Genomic DNA, 21,422 nt, shown 5'->3' on the forward strand with positions numbered 1-21,422 from the left:
CCCAGTCCTCGTCCTCCTGACTCTTCAAACCTTCTAACAAGTGGTGCCTCGCATTTCTCCTCCTCCAGTGGACCACCATTCAATCCAAAATGGAAAAAGAAAATGCAATCACATCAATGACAGATGAATAACATATTCCACTTACAGCTTTGTAGCTGCAGCTTTATGACTGTTTTCTGTTGTTGAGTTAACACAGTGTGAGTGTAATCATCACAGGATCAGAAGTGATTGAGACAGTGACAGAATTCAAAGGGAAGTGTTACGGACTCTGACGTTTCTCCAAACTGCTTCTGTGTAACAAATCAAAAAGAACTGCTTCAGGAAAACAGCCAGCAGTTTTGCAAAGCACATTTGCATTTCTGGACTTTCTACTTTCTGTATCCATGTTTCTGGCACATGATGATCATTACAGATGAAAACTGTCAAACAGCTTTTGCTTCAAGTCAAAAAGTGGCAAAAAATGAAGCCAAACCAAGATTTGCTGATATGAAACTGTGATACAAATCAAAGACTGTTAGCCATATGCCTTTATTAACTATGTGTGCTCCGTATTGCTAACATGTGAAACACATACTGTACGTGTGCTGGTTGCTGCTAATCCCCTGACCTACACATGAAGAACAAAACCAAGGAGTGCACATACAGACGCACACAGACACACAAACACGCACACATGTATACACATGCTTGTGGATGGCTGTTTCTTCATTCCCAGAGTGCACTCGTGTTTTTCTGGGATGGGGCAGAATGTTGTCATGGGGAAGGCAGTATTTGTTCCGTGTTATTCTGTGCTGTCTTAAACATGACCCATATAAAGAGAACACGAGTTGTACTGTCCTTATTTAAAAAGAGCTTTGGTATGCTTCACTTTTCTGGGAGAATACCTCGGTCCAATCGCAGACCTGCACTATATTTAAATTACGGAAAACATGACTAAAGGAAGTTTGAGACAATAAGACAGATTATTGTGGATGTTTGTGCGAGTAAAAAACTAATTTTATTCATACTATATACATTACTTTACATGATGAAGGTGAAATAAAGGCAGGGCAACAACACATTGCATAGTTAAGCGCATTAAAATAAGCAATAATGTAACACTTCTTGTTTATAAAAATGTGAATCTGCTGCTTAATCAGAGAATTATATAAATGCTGTTAACACACAGGAACTGTCACTGTATAATAAGTGTTTCCCATGCAGAGCCTTGCACAGTTGCAGCTTTTCAGAAGTGAATAGCAGCGTCTGGCTCACAGCCCTTTAGAAAAATCCTCATACAACACAAGTCTTTTTAATGCTGTTGTGCATGAACATGTGCGTGAACAGAAAGAACATCCTGATCATAACAGGGTGATCAGGGTCAATCCTTTATATGAGAGAATAATTCATACATGTAAATATCAGCGAAAATCATTAAAACAAAAAGACAAACATCATAAAGTACCACTGATTTCACACATTAATTTTGTGAGAGAGTGATACAGCACACTACACGATTAGCTGCTCCCTGGAAAGTGCAGGTCTGGGCCTCAGAGGGAACTGAGCAGCGAACAAGTTCAGTGGAAAACTTCTGATCATCTCTGGTCCGAGGAGGTAAATATTAACATTCTAACAGGGGTTTACAGCCATCACAGTGTCACGCTGTGTATGAGCAAGTGTGCTTTATTGTTCCAGTAAGCCCACCAGCTCGCTAATAGCTCTGCCATCGTTGTGTAACTACTAAAGAGCCTTTCTAATGTCCTACTGAGAATGTGGGGAGAGACCTCTATTTTTGTGTGTCTAGATTTACGTTTTAAGATGTTAGTGAAGGTGTATTACGGCCTTTGTGATCCCTTAAAAATACCTATGATGTCATCGAACCTCGCAATCAGCCATGGTGCGACAGCAGGAAATCTCCATAGCAACAAGGGAGGGTTGTTGGTAAGACACAGAGCCTTAAAGAACAGATCCAGCTCTCTGCAGGTGCACTGGAGAGATCGCCACTTGAGCCGTCAGTATCGCCTGCTGCAGCATTAACGTGCACACGGCAAAGTTGGCGGTGTGTGATTTCGCCGGTGCCAGTGTGTTTATGGGTTTTGTTTATGTGTGTGTTTTAGTGTGTCTGGCAGAAGATCAGTGTAGCGCCCCACAGGCAGATTGAGTCTCAGGGACTCCATTTGGACGGCAGGTCTAAGTGTAGTAAAGACGATGCCAGCAGCCATTCATGAGCCAGAAAACCAGATTATAAGTACACACAAATACCAGGTGAGGCTAAATGCCAACAACAGCTACAGATTAAAGGGAATCCCAGCGTCTCCAGGCAGATGGAATTATTGAAACTTCCAAGAACTGATTCTTCTGTGCCACTTGAGGGCAGCAGAAATAAGTTTGAACACTGTTTGAGTTGTTTCTCTGACCATCCCGCAACATTTAGCCCATTATTCATTGTCTTTCAGCTTGGTTTTTGGTCTCTGACATCTCTTGAGGCAAATATGATTCCTTAGCTTCTTCTATATATGTCTTCCGTTTGTCATTAAGCAGTTGGACTATACAGCTACAGAATCTGAAGCCAGGATCAAGGCCTGTTCTGTGAGATCAGGGATGAAGGAGGGATTCACCTGTCTATGCAAAGGGAGGAGTTTTGAAGGGGAAGTTATTTAAGGTCTTTAGTGGATCCAGCCAAATCCCTTTGATGAGACTATGTGGCCATGCACCACTTAAGTTTCTATCCTTTGTATTACGTCCATCTATCAATTTGTGTTTCTGACCAGGAACTCAGCTGCTTTGTTACAGACTGCATGACTATTCAGGTAACTTTATATTTGTGTGATTCATTTTATTATTGTTTTTAGAGCTGCTGTGTATGTAAATGAGGTAAATCGTGTGGTTTATTATCCAGACAAATAGTCCAGTCATCCTCCATTCATTCATCCATTCCTCCATCAACCTATTGTGACCTCAATAAATGATTGAATGGCTCTTGGATCCTCGCATTCAAATGTGCACAGTAGCTGGGAGATCTGGGAGAAGCTGATGATTCTCTGTATGTCACATTGTTTTCAGTTTTCCGGCTCATGGTGCAGATTCAAGGGTGTAAAATATATTAAATGTTTCTCAGGGTGTTAAGCTTCGTGAGACATTTTTCTGATTTAATTCAATCTTGAAATATACTTACAATATTACCCAACATACATTACATGACATAAAGAACGATACATAATTTATTCTTCACACCTGCCTCCTATAGAGGATCACCTTTTCCTTGTCACTTTCAGTTATGTGATATTTCCGTGTGTCACCAGCAGTCTCACCACTGGCAGTGCAGGGACGGGTGGTTGCTAAGGCGGATGATGCTGTTGCTAGTGCTTTGGCAAAAATCTGATTATTTCTAGCTGCTGATTGGCTAACCAGTTCCAGTTTCTAGACACAGGCACAGCATACAAGGTGGGGACTCCCATTCCACATGCACAGTATGCCCCACATGCACAAACGGAAAACACTCACATGCACTCTGATGCATGTTTACTCACACAGGCACATACAAACACACGGTATGAATTATGCATGTACTATACTCAGGCACAGATCTTGAGGAACATTTTTTTCTAGCTGTTTGAAGAGGTGATCTGCTGCCTGTCAAAACAAAGAGACACATGTTTTGAGAGGGTGAAGGGGATAAACGTGGAAATGGACAGAGCGAGTGAAGCTGCTGTGCTCTATCGGATGACTCATCACTCTGTCAGTGCGACCTTTCTCCTCTACCTTCTCCACCTCTATTGTTTTTCATTTTCTGCCCACTTCTCTCTAGCAGGATTTCTTGATGATCTTACTCTTCTACTCTCCCTCTTCTACTCTCCCTCTTCTCTGTGCCTCAGATCTCTTCTTCCCGAATGAATTTTCAGCCGTTCCTCCCTTTTCTTAACCTTTCCGCCCCCTCTGATCCCATTAGCATCAATATGTGCTGGCTCTGACACAGCCGTGCTACATGTGGACTGACACAAGACCAACAAACTACAGCGTGATAGCTGATGCCTGTGGCTGCCAGAGTGTGGTACTATACATTAACAGCTGATTTGATTGAACTGACTAGACAGGGAGCACTTAACTGTTGCCTGCAGTGTGGGATGAAATCATTTGCAGGTGGAGATTTCCTTTGTCGGTGCAGTGCACAGTCAGAGGATATTGCAAAGTCAGGCCAAGCCTAGCATATACCATACGTGTTCAGTCTTGCATATATACTCATGCAGTGTTGATATCATTAATATCAACCCTTAGGTTTCCTCTCTTAGCTGCACCACACCCCAAAATCAGTTAAGCCATTGATTTTTCCTTGTTTTTCTATGGCGGAGAAAAACTACAGAAAGTGAAACCACATCCAGAATCAATACGCACAGTACTCTACTCTGAAGGTGAGGACATATCTCATCATGAAAGCAGTGATCATCGTCTGCCTGGCAGCTCTCAACAGGCAGGTAGAGATCTTCCAAGGTCAATCTCTAAGTAAACGGGGAACCCGGAGGGCAGGGGGAGAGTGTAGAACATGGGGGGAAAAGTGGGAGGAAGGGTGAAAATAAGCTGGTAATATGGCAATCAGGTTCCTTGGCTTGTTGTCATAGTTGAGAATGTCTGTTGTAGAGAGTTATTATGATGCCTACATGACATGATTAATGAGGAATAGATGGATTTTGTTCTGGTCGCAGGGGAAGGAAAGGTTATGAGGGCATGTGGTGCTGTCATTCAGGAACTTATCGACATCAGTGGAAGAAACAAAGCAGCTGTGTGTGTGTGTGTGTGTGTGTGTGTGTGTGTGTGTGTGTGTGTGTGTGTGTGTGTGTGTGTGTGTGTGTGTGTGTGTGTGTGTGTGTGTGTGTGTGTGTGTCTGTGTGTGTGTGTGTACTGTTTTATAGGGGCGTGATCACATCCGGCAGAGGTCATCCAGGTCACCTCTCCTCTCCTGCAGTCTGCTGTCAAAAGTTGCATCAACACCCTCCTCCACCCTCCTCCTTGTCCTCGCTCTCCTCCTCCCTCTCTCCCTGCTCCACATGGCCTGCTGCATAGAAAAGGGTGGGGATCTGAGGTTTGTAGGTCTGCTGACTCACTCACTCATGGACAAATCAGCCGTCATATCTCTCAATATATCATCTTAACTGAACAATATGTGTTGGACTGCAATGAAATGGCTGAATATGAGGATTTAAAGAGCATATTAACTGAGCATGTTACATCAAGAAAGGGTTTCACACAGAGAACAGAGGTTTCTGTCTTTCTGACATTTTCGAAAGGGGCCCTAATTGAAGGGCACAGCTGCCATAGTGCACCAATGAGTCACAATCAAAAAATGTCTAAGATGTTTTGTTCAGTGAACAATGCACTGACATGGTTAACACAGTGATGTTGTGTCATGAGTTTGAAAGCATTCTTGTGTTTCTCTGTGAGGTTCGATCTGGTCTGCTCGCCTGAACACAAACCAGAATCAATCCTCCCGTGCTACAGAGACTTGGCACAGCCATGAAGGTGACAGGGAACTGGAGACAGAACGGGAGATCGTAAAAGTTGGGGAGTTAGTTGGCCTCAAACCTGTGAATCAATTGTTCTCTTGTGTACTTTAAAAGTCTTTATCGTATAGAATTCTCAAAGTCTTACAATTTGTCCCCTTATTCAAGTTTGTGAGCATTGTTTCTTCTATGATTTATCAATAGCTCTATTCACAATACATTTTTGCAACCTAATCACATCATTGGAAAGTACCACGGTGAATAAACTAGACTTGCCCTCAAAAGATTTGAACAGTCCCGTCAAATGCAATCAAGCTGCACCAGATGGACAATTCTAATTTGTATCACCTTCATCAAATCCATTAATGATTCCTTGGGAAGTCAGTGAATATGTAAAAACTAAAATAAAGCAAATCTTACAATGTTATTTTGATCTGGATCCAAATTTGAATGGGTTATTTCCTGAGCCATATCGTATCATTCCACGAAGTTCTGTGTTTATCCATTCTGTTAATTTTGTGTTATCTTGCTAACAGAGACAACCTTCTTGGCGGAGGAAACATTTGTGTGTCCAGATTACACACATTTGGGATTATAGTTGAACTCCATGGGTTTTAAATTGAACTGCATTCGACTCTCTCTCTGTGTCACAGTCCCTGCTGCAGCTCCAACAACCGACCATTTTGGTAAACAGGACAAAACAGGATGAACTCAATCAAGCAACCGTCCCTTCCACCTCAGGCCTATACAGTCCACTCAGGCCACCTGTATCTCTTGCAAATAATTTTCATTTGCAACAACTTTTTCATCTTTTCAATGTTTTTGCTCTATAAGGTTTTCTATCAACCATTTCAGACATACTGGATCAAACTGCAAAAAAAAATAGTCACGCTTTTGCTTTATTTCTTGTCAACAAAAGTAGATTGGAGATATCAGGCGTGATAATGTGAAATGTCTCTTTCCTTTGGGCTCCAGTATGGTTCGTGTAAGTCACCTACCACAGGTTAGAAAATTGATTGAATTCAGTCTCATAAATGCTGAATTTTAACATGAAATAATTTGTGCATAAATCAATAGAAGAAATGACACCCACCCCCCTTCCCCCGAATCCAACACACTCAATCTCATATCCCATCATCTAAGTGCCCTCTTCCTCAGCCTACTAGTAAAACTGTTAGGGATAATTGCTGTGAATGTGGCGGTGGATGATGAATTGTTACACTGCTGAAATCGAGCATTGGATATTGGTGGTTGCATGGGCTCTCATCCGCCCTGCCTTTGGAAATGGGGCTTCCTCATTTACATTCATGGACGGTGGGGGTTAAAGAGTTCCTGGCCATCAATCAGGCTGCTTAAGAACAAGTGCCCATGTGATCCTCATCAAGACATTTAGCCGAAGAGGAAAACAGTTGCACTCTCTGCAGAGGATGAGCCACTGTTTGCACTCGTTTTATGCAGAGTGATCTGCTGTAATCCCTGTGGTCCCATGTCGTCATCTCAATTTGTGCTTTAGACTTTATTGGAGGAGGATGGCATACAGTGTTGAACCCGTCCTTGGACTGTGGCAGAGCAAGGAGAATGCATGGTGGGGTGTGTTAAGGCAGTTGGGGGTATTCCTTGTGTATTTCATTCTTTTAGTCTCTTTTTTCTTACATGTGCTCAATCTTATTCTCGCTCTCTGCCTTTAGACAAAGCTGGATTTTCACCTGGCCCACTTTCAGTCAGCGGAGGAAAGGAGGCCATGGGGAAACACCGTCTGCGAGACAATTTCAATGCACCAGTTAATTTCTACGCATTTGATCACCAAATTCGGCATGAAATTGAACTTGGTTGCGATTGTATTAAGAGCATCAAATCCAATCTTGAGTGTGAGTGCATGCCTGTAATAGGTGTGGCCAGTTATTAGTGCATGTGATATAGTGTGCAGGTCTGTGAATGATCAGAATCAAATCAGCAACTCAAGAAATGATATTTGAGTCTCTCTGTATTTGGCCAAGATTTAAGACCTAACAGGTGGCCGACACATTTCAAAGTACTATCCCAGAGTTTGAGCACAGACTGTACTGTTGTATTTGTACAGATAAAACATAATGTAAACACATAGAAGCACACAAACAGATTATTCCAATGCCGGCACAAGGGTTTAGAAACCTGCACTCAAATCATAAAATAGGATCGAATTACGATATGAATGACTCATTGGTTTACAAAATACAGCTCTGGCATCAAGACGCGGGACTTTCTTCTTTCCTTCTCACAGTGTATGAACACATATTGAATAATCTGCCTCGACAACCCTTCAATTCAGTCTCCTTATTTCAGCTCAAGGAAAAAAAAATGTCCCTGTTGTAATGTTCCCCTGATATTCTTCCACACCATGAGAACAATGCTGCACGTGTTATGTCTATCTTTGGACCAGAACTAATTTGCTTTATTACTGGCACTGACGGTGTTCCTGCTGTAGAGTGTAAACGCACGTTCCCATTAGAACCATTTAGGAAACGCTCTTGCTCATTTGGTCCTCCACATGCTATTTCTTCTCACGTAGCCTCTCCAGACGCGCACGCTTATGTTGAGACCCAGTGGTGGGCGATGCTTCCCCTTTAAAGTGGAGCGGTGTTGGACAGTAAGTGTCGGATAGGGGGGGGGGGGGGCGCACGCACGGGGCGAGGCGCGCAAAAAAAGGAGCTGTCAGTATGCGCCGCGATGTCCAGCTGCAGCCCACGCACCTCAACTCGGCAGAATCATGGCGAAATATGATCCATACGTGGGAAGAGCCGGCAGCTAGTGGACGGGCGGTCGTGATGAGATGACACAGCCGCTGGACGCGTCAGTCAAACGGGGGACGAGGGACAGAGATGAGGGACTCGGGACCTCACGGCACCTTTTAGGAGGAGACCGGGAGAAACGGGGTGAATGCCTGCATGCCATGTAACTGAAATTGTGCGTTGTGCTCCGACGGATGATGCTTCTGTTTGGTTTAGTGCATGGAGTGTAACGTGGCACGTCTGGCACCTGTCACTCCAAACTATAACCCAATAACGCGCAACTATACAGCCCTGCCATTAAACATGTGTGAATAACCCCGTGCATGGAACTTGGCTGCTTTGTCCCCCCCACCCCTCACCACCACCTTTATTATCAGCCACCACCAAAGGACTGCGTGATTATTCATCCGTGGAATGTGTCGTGAAGATGACAGCCGCTGTGCATCATTGGTGTGTGTTCATATGGATAAACGGGAGAAAAAAAGATGGTGGTTTTTAATACAAGAATCATACGGACCTGCGTGGATCAAACAGGTGATTCCGCCTCAAAGATCCGCTGAAGCATCCGGAGAGCATCAACTCCCACAAAAAAAAGAAAAAAAAAAAAAAAAACTCCTTCCCCAGTAAAACATCTGCAGATATCAATTATTGTTTGCACATGGCCAGAATATTTGTGAGAATATGTCCCCGTCCACACCCCCATGGCTCCATCATCACAACATGCATCTGCCGGTCACTGAGGGTATAGGGAGGTAACCCCTGCGTCCTCACGCCTTGTCCTCGTCTCCCACTCCCTACTGCTGCGTTGCTGCAGAGCCGGAGCCGCGGGTGGGGATGTATGGTGGGCACAGGGGAGCTGCTTTGACCTGTGGGGACTGACTCTGGATCGGGGGCAACTTTCAGCTCTATGGGCACCTGCAGTCACACATAGAGGACAGAGCGTAAACAAGCCTCACAAGTGCCAGTGAGAATCGGTATAGGACTTCTCCATGTCGCTGCTTTTATTAGCAAATTCCTCTGTGGTTGTGTCTCTTAGGTCAAATTAATATTCCTTTTATAGCTTTTATGCAATGGCATGTGAAGTTTAAAGGTTACAGCTCGGCAGAATCACAGTATAAATAGCCGGCTGTGACAAAGATCCCTGAATATAAGCGGCTGATAAATTATTAATCTGTGACTTGATGACATGTTTCTTCTTTTTGGGACCCCCACAAGAAAAGAGGACATTTATCACAGAGATTGTATGGAGCACTCAGCAGATAATCAGATTTGTTTGTTGTAATTGCACCCTGCGAGAGCTGATACAGTATTACTGCTGAGCATATTGATCCTGCAGTGAGCTGAAATGAGAGGGAACTCATAACCTAATACACATAGACACAGTGGAGCCGATGTGCTGAAATGGCCCGGCCACTCCTGCCTGTTATTTTCAACTGCCCTGCTTGTGCTTGTTTGTAAGAGGGTCGTAAAAACATCACATCGTTTCCGGGGATTACTGACAATTTAGAACTGTGAATTGTATTTGAAGGAATGGAACAGACAAGAAATACGTGCTAAAGAATCCAAGTTGTCGGAAGACTGAGTTTTCTTGCCTGTTGCATATTAAATAGCACAAAACATATGTTGATGATATTAATATGAGCAGTCTTCCCTTGCTTTCTCTCCTGTTCCTGCAGCTCCTCACTGGCTAATATCGCCGAACCCACTAGTTTGGGGCATCTTTGTCTCCTTGTGCCCTGAAGTGGCCCCACCCTGTCTAAAAGCTGCAGGTCCCATCTCCCTCCATCATGACGGTGGCGACCAGCGACCCCTCGGATGAAGCAGCAGCGCACCCGGGCGGGACTCACGACCACTATGACCCTGAGCCGGACCACGACTGCTGCGAGAGAGTTGTCATCAACATCTCTGGCTTGCGCTTCGAGACGCAGCTCAAGACTCTCTCACAGTTTCCAGAGACGCTACTGGGGGATCCCAAAAAACGGATGAGGTATTTTGATCCGCTCCGGAACGAGTACTTTTTTGACCGCAATCGACCAAGTTTCGACGCCATTCTGTATTATTACCAATCAGGAGGGAGGCTGCGCCGGCCCGTTAATGTCACCTTGGACATTTTTTCTGAGGAGATCCGGTTTTATGAATTAGGCGAGGAGGCGATGGAAATCTTCCGGGAGGATGAAGGTTTCATAAAGGAAGAGGAGCGACCTCTGCCAGAGAATGAGTTTCAGAGACAAGTGTGGCTGCTGTTCGAGTATCCAGAGAGCTCAGGTCCTGCTCGCATCATTGCCATCATCTCCGTCATGGTGATTTTGATCTCCATTGTCAGCTTCTGCCTGGAGACACTGCCAGTTTTCCGAAATGAGGATGAGGACATGTACAAATATCCATCCCACTCCATGGACAATACCACCTATATCTATACTGGCTCTTCATATTTCACAGATCCCTTCTTCATTGTGGAGACCCTTTGCATCATCTGGTTCTCTTTTGAGTTCCTCGTCAGGTTCTTTGCCTGTCCCAGTAAAGCTGGGTTTTTTGGCAACATCATGAACATCATTGACATTGTGGCAATCATCCCGTACTTCATCACACTTGGCACAGAGCTAGCAGAGAGGCCAGAGGACGGCCAGGCGGGCTCGCAGGCCATGTCTCTGGCTATTCTCCGTGTCATCCGTCTCGTCAGGGTGTTTCGTATCTTCAAACTCTCACGTCACTCCAAGGGGCTCCAGATCTTGGGACAGACTCTGAAGGCCAGTATGCGTGAGCTTGGCCTCCTCATTTTCTTCCTGTTTATCGGTGTGATCCTCTTCTCCAGCGCCGTCTACTTTGCAGAGGCAGACGAGCCAGAATCCCAGTTCAGCAGCATCCCTGAGGCCTTTTGGTGGGCCGTGGTCTCCATGACCACTGTAGGCTATGGAGACATGGTGCCAACAACCATCGGAGGAAAAATCGTCGGGTCTCTCTGCGCAATCGCCGGTGTGCTGACTATTGCCCTGCCTGTACCTGTCATCGTGTCAAACTTCAACTACTTCTACCACAGAGAGACGGAGGGCGAGGAGCAGGCACAGTATTTGAATACGCCGAGCGTGCCTAAAGCCAGCTCAGCTGACGATCTGAAGAAGAGTGATCGGAGCGGCAGTGGGTCCACTCTCAGCAAATCTGACTACGTGGAGATCCAGGAAGCTGTGAACCACAGCACTGAGGACTTCCGACCCGAGGGCATGAAAACAGGAAATTGCACACTGGCCAACACAAACTATGTTAACATCACTAAGATGCGTACCGATGTATAATGTGAGCTACTAAGGATGGTTAACTTCTGTCAGAGTCTACAGGGATTGCGACAGGAATGTCGGTCCCTGTGTTGACCAATGTATGGCGCCCAGTATGGGAGTCCAGAGCAGATGAGTGAGATTATCTTGGAGAAAAGGTCAGTAGAAAGACCTCATATTCTCCCATTATCCTATAAGGACCTATCATGGCATATCATATAACTACTCCCTCTCGCATTTAGGACATTGTCAGTGTCTGCATGGAGTTAGTCATTCCTATATGACGTAGTCGTCGCGCTCGCAACAGTAGCCAAATAGTAGCCTAACCAGTAATAATCAATATTAACAGTGTAAAGGGACCACAAGTTTCTACCTTCTCGCTCAAGCTGCCGCCTGGAGAAGATGCAAGATGACAATAATTCAAATCAACTTAAAGTTTGTTTTTAAATGTAATTAACTAACTTGTGATTTAAAGAAAAAAAAAACAGGCCATACTATCGGCATTCATAAGCGACTTTCATCGGCTGCTCAAACTGCCAAGGTCCTGACACTGAGAAAAACCAAATTACTGAGATCACCGCTGTTCTGTCAGGGGAAAACCAAGAGATGGAAAGAGAGCATTTGTTGCTTTCTCTGTGGGAGAAACAATCTGAGTGCACTAGCTTTACTCTCATACCCCTCACTAGATATCTAGTCTAGTCTATGGTACAAGCTAGGGGCCTCTGTGGAGATATATTAGGATTCTGTTGTGTAATTCAGGACCACAAGAGCACACCACCCTCTTTTTCCTGCCAGTTATTCCATCTTGATGAAACTCAAGTATATTTATCGTACATATGTACTCTCTTGCCAAGACTCTGCCTTGTTTTTCCAGTAAATGCAGGCTAGTGGGTGGACGGAAGAAACGTTCCTCTGAACAAAGTGAATGTCTGATGTATTGTTGTATGTTTCATTTGATTTCTGGAAATGTGTGCTTTTTTTAATCAACATGATGAATGTATGCTTCTTACCTACTTTTTTTAATGGTTAAGATGTCTGATGTAGAAGGAAAGACTGAATTGTTGTGTTCTGAGTGAGTGCCTGTTTCTCCATCCTCTTGACTGTACCTTCAAATGTCTCTCTGGCTGCCACCTGCCCCACTGTAACAGTGAGCACTAGTTTAGTTCTACTACACTGCCCAGCATTAACGTTGCTCTCCTTGACTTCACAGCATTCCATGTTTGTACCAACAGATCAGATGAGATTAAGGACCAAATTTGGTTTTGGATTTTTATTTAACCCAGATCAAATGTTAGCAATTTAAGGAAGAGCTCATTGATCAACCCAAATGAAAATGTCCAACCATTTTAAACCAGCGATGTCGGCCACTGCAAGTCTGCTTATGATATCCAGAGTCTCACTAGCAATACTTTTAAAAATGATTGATCTTGCCCAATCAAACTGAGAGCTCAACACACTACCTTTTAAGAAAGCACATGGAAATAGACCCCATATATACAACGCAGAATCATATCCATCAATTTGACAACACATGCACTGCAAATGAAAAACATACTGCTACTCTGCCAATTCAGGGAATCTGAAAAAATACACTAACATCATGTTAGCTAGCTCTGTAACATGCTAGCTCTGTCGTTTTCAGATCAACATGTCTTTACTGTGGCGTTGTTAATCTGGTGTTGGTTTTGTTGTCAATATTTTGTTGTGTTGTAAGCATAACGTTGCGTTGAGAGTATTTGGATGTGTTGTGCAATTTGAGTATAGGGTTGCGTAGTGAGTGTTTGCAGCGCATACTTTATTTGCCACACATGTGTTTTCAAATTGATGAAGATTTTTCTACATGAACATGTGATAAGTCCATTTCCATAGGTTTTTTTAAAAGTTGCTTTACGTTGAGCTCTCGGCTGTCGTATTGAAAAGTCATTCCATTGGGGCATTTTGCCCAAATAATGCAGGACCTAGTGTAAGTGTCCTCTATTAGCCTATTATCAAATGCTATGATGCTATTCTGCTATTGTAGTGCTGCATGTCCTGTGTATTCATCATAGCATGCATTAGTAAGAATAGTACTAAGAGGGCAAATCTCCTTAAATATATACATATTTATAGATACTTGCGCTTTACGCGATTAAGGGGAGACAGGTGTCTCGTTTAAGAAGTCTGAGTGATGCTTCGCATATATGCGTCTTTCTACCATTGCTATTTGAAATGTTGTTGAATCCATGTGAAGTATGTACCCAATGAGGCTTGTGTGTCCATTAGAAGATTTAACTTTATCTAATTGGAGGAAAGGAAACAAGTTACATGTATGGAAACAAGGAAGATATGATAGATTCAGAAAAGACCTGAGGATTGCCAAACTGACACTATGATTCACAACCCAGATGTTAACTAATGTCCCGCCCCAGCTTTATAGTCTTTACCATCTGTTGTAGTCACAACCCACTAACTGTGTGTAATAGTGAAAGCACAACAACAGCTACTACTCTGTATGAGCTGCCAAACCCATTGGACGCGCACAGACTCAAGCAGTTGGTCAGTGAGACTTTTTGCTCAGCAAAGTGTATCATAATGCTCAGAGGGACCGTCTCTGACATGCAGGTCCATCATGCTAAGTGTGTTGTGTTGTCTGTGTGTGTGTGTGTTTGTGTGTGTGTGTGTTGTGTGTTTGTGAGAGAGCGAGTGTGTGCGTGTGAGAGAGAGAGAGACAAAGAGATTGTGAGAAAGACCTTTTCGATACAAGCTGCTTGTGTAGCTTTTATAGACAATGTGGCAGCAGTTATCCAAAACACTGCTCTCCTCGACTCCAGGCCTGTGGTTCTCTGTATGTTCGACACCACCTCAGCACAGTGTTTACAGAGCGTGTGCATACTGAACACATGCATCTAGAATATTAAACTAGGAAAACTGAAGGAAATGTCCCACTACACTCGCCAAAGGTGAAATCTACGAGCATTTTTTTTTCGAGATAGGCTGTGGTATCAGTTAATGGGACTGGAAGAGAGGAAATAGAGGGAAAGTGAGGAATGATTTGGAAGGAAAATATGATGATGAAAGTAAATCAAGCACTGCCCACACCCTCCTCTTTACTCTGGTGTATTCTTGTATTTCCCCACACTGTACTGGAAGACCTATGTGACTTTATGTGAATCTTCTGTACCTCCGTCTTTTCCTCTATTGTTACCAAGCACACAGTTGAAGTGACGCGCTCTGTCGAGACACGGAAGTTCTCTCAGACAATACAACACGATCGCACATTAGGATTTGAACCAAGGAAAACACACCTCTGCTGTACTTTATTACACACAGCGATTGTACACGTGTGTACACACACTGCCTGTGTGGGGACTTCTGCTGTCAGGAAAGACATGTTCCTGTGGTTCTATCATACTTCAATACACACAAACTGAATGGACTTAAAGGCCACAGCTGGTGGTGAACACACATAGCCATGTAAACAATGTATTTAACAGTTATATAAAACGGCTGCTTTCAGTGATGTCTTAAAATGCCTAAAGCTTCTGCTTTAAAATGAACTCCTGCCATGTACAGATCCCTATGTAGCAGGGAATCAAAGTGTATGCCTGCTGAACTAATCCAAGAAGCTAACGTTTCATAGATGATGAATTAGCTCTTAGGTTTTTATGCTCCAAGGAAAAAGAATGGAAGTATGTTAAGAATTCACAAAGGGAATATCATTTATATGGGAACTTTAATTTATTTGTGTTATCAGATGTGTAAATGATCTTTTGTTTGTTTCCTCCATGGTTTCGTATTGATTGTCATTATTAGCTCTTCTTTGAGCCTCACACGTTGCATGGGCGGAGGATTAACTGAAATCCATATGCAGGTTTGATTCTGTCTGTACTGTCTCAACAAATATTTACCTCCAGACTACTGATCTCAATTACTCTAAATCATCTGCCTTCGGTCAGAAATAAGTTTGAATGTGCTTTACATAATCCACAGTATTCACTGTATTATTATTCTTAAGGTGGATTCTGCTCAGCTCCATGTGTTTGTTTACAACCTGTTGTTTTTTTCTACCATTGTAAAGAAAAAGACTGAACCATGATGCAAACTGTACGATGTAACATGCAAAGGAAAAACGGACCTGAACGCTTGCCATGCCGGTTACGAGGACTTACAGTGAATATAAACTGAAAGAGGCACTTTTGTCATTGAAAACCATTGTAAATGATAAAACTATTATGAATAATAATACTACTAATGGTCTGATGATACTAATGGTCTGATGATTATATCAATAATAACATCTTTTCAATAAGCTTCTCTTTTGCTTCTTCTTGTGGTCTATGAAATTGGAGTGGGCTTAGATAATTTTGTTCCATCAATCCATCCGTCCATTATCTACACCAAGTATATGTTCCTTTGACGGTTGCAGGGGCAGCTACAGCCAAGTTTGTTGCATTTTTATTTTAATGTGAGTCCAAATCTGCTCTTTGAATCAATGACTTTCAACTAAAATGTTGTTTATCTTAACCATATACTTAACACTTGATGTTCGGGATGCTCAGAATTGAGCAAGAATGATTTCTTCATATCTCAGTCAGAGATTCTTTTTAGTGTGTAACAGATTCATTTCCTCTTCCATTATCTTAAAGCAAAGAACATTGTCATCATGAGAAAGAAAGAAAAAAAAATGTCATCTATCATTAAGTATAAATTGATGAAAAGCGGCCGCTCTCTTGTCCATGACGTTATATTTAAATCGGCAATCGACCCTCACCACCTGAATGTGTCCTTTTTTCCCCCGTGAGTGAATCTTACGAACGTTGTGGTTCCCTGAGAAAGCAAAGTGGTCTATTTATAAAGCCGGCGAGGGGCAGTGGCAGAGAGGACGAGGCAGACAGAGGAGAGCAAAACGCTCTTGATTCGCAGTTCAACAAGAACCGACACTTTGAGTATCTTGTTTTCGAGTCGAACACCTCATCCCAGTTGCTGGAAATGTATGCCTCTCTTCTTGTTCCCTGCATCGCTGCTGCTTGAGTTTGTTCTCACTTTCCCTCTCTGTCATTTGCCCTTCTCACATTTCATTTCCCACACATTTCCCCCTTGTGTTCATCTCTCTTCCCCTCCAGCAGCAAAGTGATGCACAGTGAGTGATCTGAGTCTCCCCTCAGACGTACATTAGCAGGAGTATAATTCTCCCTCTCACCATCTCAGCTGACCATGGTTCTGGTACATCAGCTGAGCTCAGATTCGAGACAGCCCTTCAGATAACTGATTGTCATTGAATTGCATATTGACTTTGCTATGTATTAAACATGAGCCTCAAGTTTTCCATGTAGGCCAGACAGACGTCCAATATTTATTTATTAGATTACTTAAAGTGGCCATGAGAAAATAATGAAATTCATATGTTACCAATGCATTTTCCGACCCAGTTTCTCCCATAAATCCTGTCATTTTGATGGACACGACTGCACTTGTGAGGCAATGCCCAATGGGCCAAGTGCATAGCCCATAGCAGAATGAGATGATTTACAACCTTATATACAGCCCAGTTCATGGCCTGTCATTCTGAACTTTCTTTATAGCGTGCCACGTTCCACAGGGGAAACCTGCATTCATATTGTGTGCACATCTGAATTTTTTTTTTATGAATGTCTGTGGTGGAGGGGGAGCGCTTTCTTTATCACTCCTGTTCACCCGTGGAGGCTCCTTACCTCCTCTATTAATAGCAATAGGTTTCCTTTCTGGCTGAAGGGAATGCCTGCTTCTTGCTGTAAATACTCAAAGAGCCATTGGATTCTATATATTCAACGGTTGATTTTATTGGATTTGTAGTAAATCTTGAACACAAATGAAAAAAAAGGTTATTTTTAAATCAGTATATTAGATGCGGGGATGAGGTGATCGAAATGGAAGGTGGATAATAGGAGGGGTGGACTGGGAGCTGGGTTGGATTTTGAGTAGATGAGAAGGTGGACGTATCAGTAAAGAATGTCACTGGGGGGCTCCGGCCTGTCAATGTGTTTAATGAGCTGCATTGATTTATGGGTTCGGCCCACATTCTGTCGGCTGCTGTCCATCATATACCTTTACTTACAGCAAAACACAGCAATGCAACAGTCTTAAATATTGTCTTGAAATATATTTATAGTAAAATAAATAGCTGTTTATAAAATTATACATTTTTTAAGTCATATTGTTTGGTATGTGGTCACACAAATATTACATTTATAAAGACACAGCTTCAGTATATGTATATGTATGTATGGGTATGTTTATGCATAGAGAAGTTTGCAATTCACAAAATTCTTTATTTCATCTGATCGTTGCAGTTGTTGTTGACACATAATCATACAGTAAATAATACATAATATAAGAGAAAGGAGGCATTCCCTGTAAACATAACAGAAACCTGTAGCTCTTAATCTTTTCTGCAATTTTGTTTCTTGCCTTTATGTATAAGTAGGATCTTGAGAGGCATAAACAAGGGACTTACATACAGCTGTTTACTTAGAGCTGCTGTGAGCTTTACAGGGAAAAACCTGTGTCAAAGATTGTGTACTTTCTCAGCTAAAGAGTTAATAAAGAAAAGAGCAATGATGATATATCTACAAATATAATAAAGCTTTAGCAAGTCAGCCTGGACTGACATCTGCAGAGATGAAACTGAACCCCGTGCATGTACGTTGCTTCTTAGTAAAGACAGGCATGAGGGCTTCTTTACTCTCTAAGTCTAAACAGTTTATAGAATCATCTGAACGGAGGTAACCCTGCAGTCCCCTCCATCAATCAGCTGCACAAGGATCTCTAGTGGAAGGATGAGCAGATGGAGGACCTCCTTAAAAGTTTCCACTTCACTGTCGGTCTTTATGGAACTTTCTGCTCTGACATGTCAGCCTTGCAGGAGCCATATATTTGATTTGTATTTTCCAATTCTTTTCCCTCCTGAGCTGGAGGTGTGTTTGTGTTGAAGGCCAGAGGACGTTTAAGATCATTCTGGTTATCACAGACATACGGCTGATGTAGAGCAGCAACCGTTGTTGATCATGGTCGTACAACCTATACATTTGTTCCTTTCAATTCAATTCAATTTTATTTTATTATCAAGGCACTTTACATAGTAAGGTCAAGACCTTAGAAATTATAGTTCATCGACGTGTGGAAAACTTATTGGGAGTGACGGACACTGAAGAAAATAAATGCAGTATTTTATAAATCAGCTAAATTAACCTGCAGCTTCTGGGGTTTCACATCAGCAGACACCAGACAGCCCCACAGATAACTGATTGGTATTGATTCACATTTAGCTGTTTGATTGTAGTGCAAGGTCTGTAATTATATGTCACTTTTCTCTTCTTGTTGACCAACCCGGCTCTATCTCCTGATCCAGAGCAGCAAACAGAGCTCCATCAGAAACCATGGCCTTCCAGCATTGGTGAATCCTTATTCATGCATCCACTTGCTGTTAGCCTTTCTGCCACCTAGTGTCCACGTAGAGACATGATTTTATCTGCTGATGCTGAACTGGAATAAGTTGCTCACCCTAACGTGTGATACTGTGCAGCAGGATCTGAACCTTGATTATGTGTTGGTCAAGAAACAAAATGAACCAAATTTATATGCAGTAAAAGTTGAACTGTGACTGCTGTATTGTACAGATTACAATGAGTACACTGTGATATTCAAACTTTGAAGAGCTCAATTTACAATATTTCTTATTTTGCTTTTTGTAGAAAAACAATAGTTTCGGTTATTATGCTTTATAACAGTAAAAAAAGAGCCCAGAGACCAAACATAGGACGTGTCACTACCAAAAAAAAAACCTGTTCCCATAATGCATTCACAAGCAGCCGGACAGGCCGTGTCCTCTGATGGTAACGCGTGCTGATGAATACTAAGGATTCTTCTACTGCTCCCTGACAACGAAAATGTGCAGAGGCAGGGTTGTGTGTGCGTGAGTGTGCATGAGGCTGAGTACGATAATGGTCACCTCTGTGAGGACGCAAGCAAATGATATCCACTTCCTCTCCCCCTCTCCATACCTCCACCCACTCATTTCTCACAGACATGAAATTGGGGGCTTAAAATATCTCATCCGTATAAATAATTCATAAACTCAAAAAGAAACCCACGTTCTACAATCCATTCTAGTTTCCAGTTCTCTTTCCCATCTCTCCCCATGCTGGTATCATCTGTCTTTCTGCAGGTGGGTTTTTACTCCTCTGTTTTGCAGCTTCATTCTTTGTTGAATAAATGATTTTCTACCTAAATGTTGCTTGAAAATGGTCAAAACACAGATTTGCATATGTGCTCACACAGACACACTAGACAAACACACGCGCACTCTCTCTCCCCTAAAAATTTGCTCTTTGCTTTTATTCCTCTCAGCATATTGATCAAGAATGCATCAGAAGTGAATTAATGGGTGGTGATTAGAGAGCATTAGCAGTCAATGGTAACTTAGCTTAACGGTGCATTTACTTTCCCTCCATCTGCCTGATATCATGTGTTCAATCCCAACCAAGGAAGAATATAACTTTTTCTTCTAATCTTGAATTACCCATTCAATCTCAACCTTTTGGATTCCACCATAGAGTAGAGTTCATTTAAAGTTCACATAGAGCAACAAAGGAAAATAAATGCAAAGCGAATTTAACAGATTTACAAAAGAAAATCTTCAAGATATTCTCTTTGTTCTCGTCTCCCTTGTCATCTCGGCAGCTTTGTCTTTGAAGTTGCAAAGCCGCCGTTCTATCTTTGGCATGTATTTTGTGACTCTAATGGGAAAGCAGAGTAGACACAGAGTGTTGGCAGTACAACAGCTTTGGGAGGAATTGGAAAAACAGAGAAGATGAGAGAAGAGCGTGAGATCAGGCCTGTGTAGTGGAGGATTCCTGGAAGGAGACTCATGAATATGGATGCAGGTGGAAACACAATCAGAAAACACAGTGAGAAATATGCAGACTTGTGTGACTGCAGAAACTGGGAAATAGCAGTGCGGTACATGGGGAGGAACAGATGTGGAAGTGAACGACTAAACAGCAGTCACCTCCACCAAGGCCCAACAGTGGCCTCATGAAACAGCATTTACTGGAAATCAGCTAGAGCTTGATTCTTATTTGGATCCATACAGTCATCTGTATCAGTCCCCCGAGTCAACTGATTATTTTTATAAATATTCAATATTATTATTCCCTAAGAGATCTGTGAAAATGTTTTTTTAAAAAGCCTTATCTTGCATGTTAATGAAAGTTTATTTGTCCAGATCTGTGTCAATATTGACAGGCATCTGTCTTGGCCCATGTCCCATCCCCTCCCACCCAAATTTTTTTGGAAATCTGTTGTGTTATTTTTGGATAACATCTGTATGTGCTGCACATTCACTTTATTTGTGGCTAAAGAAAGGAGGATATTGAATGGCATCAACAATTGATTTTAAGCACATTGATAAAAACTGTGTGATAGATAGAAATATGTGGCAGTGCAGCTTCAGTCTGCATCAGTGGAAATATCTTTGCACAAAATGAAAGGCGATGTATCTCACAATCAGCCAGCTATTCATACGTTCTTTATTTTACCTGGCAGACTGTCCAAAAATTATTTAATACCAAACACAACTTAAATAAGTCAGACAAACAAACAACAAATTAAACAATTTTAACAAAAGCCTTCTGGAACTAAGGCCTGTAGAGTGAATTTTAAAAGTGCAGTGCCACCATTAGCCTACAGAGGGAGACCTATCCATATTCTAAAGTCATCTCCCTGTGGCTTTGTAATGATCCAGGTTGCGGAGCATCTCAACCCCCCAGAGGCTGGATGCAGGTCCAGGGGTCAGGAGATCAGGGTCCAAGGGAAACCTTGATACCTTTTAAAACAGCGATGATGGGAGATAAATATATAAGCAAGGCAGCGTATCGATCTTCTTCAACCACAGA

General features: G+C 42.5%; 1 protein-coding gene across 1 annotated transcript; it reads left to right on the forward strand.

Moving 5' to 3' along the window:
• Positions 1–10,029: 10,029 nt before the first annotated feature.
• Positions 10,030–11,532, forward strand: kcna2b (potassium voltage-gated channel, shaker-related subfamily, member 2b). The gene has a single exon (XM_061074985.1). The coding sequence runs from the start codon at positions 10,030–10,032 to the stop codon at positions 11,530–11,532; it is 1,503 nt and encodes a 500-aa protein (XP_060930968.1).
• The last annotated feature ends 9,890 nt before the right edge of the window (positions 11,533–21,422 follow it).

The sequence above is a fragment of the Limanda limanda genome, chromosome 7, assembly GCF_963576545.1.
Source record: "Limanda limanda chromosome 7, fLimLim1.1, whole genome shotgun sequence".
NCBI classification, from domain to species: Eukaryota; Metazoa; Chordata; class Actinopteri; order Pleuronectiformes; family Pleuronectidae; genus Limanda; species Limanda limanda.

Coding starts and splice junctions, on each gene's coding strand:
- kcna2b (XM_061074985.1), top strand. CDS start 10,030: ATGACGGTGGCGACCAGCGACCCCTCGGATGAAGCAGCAGCGCACCCG.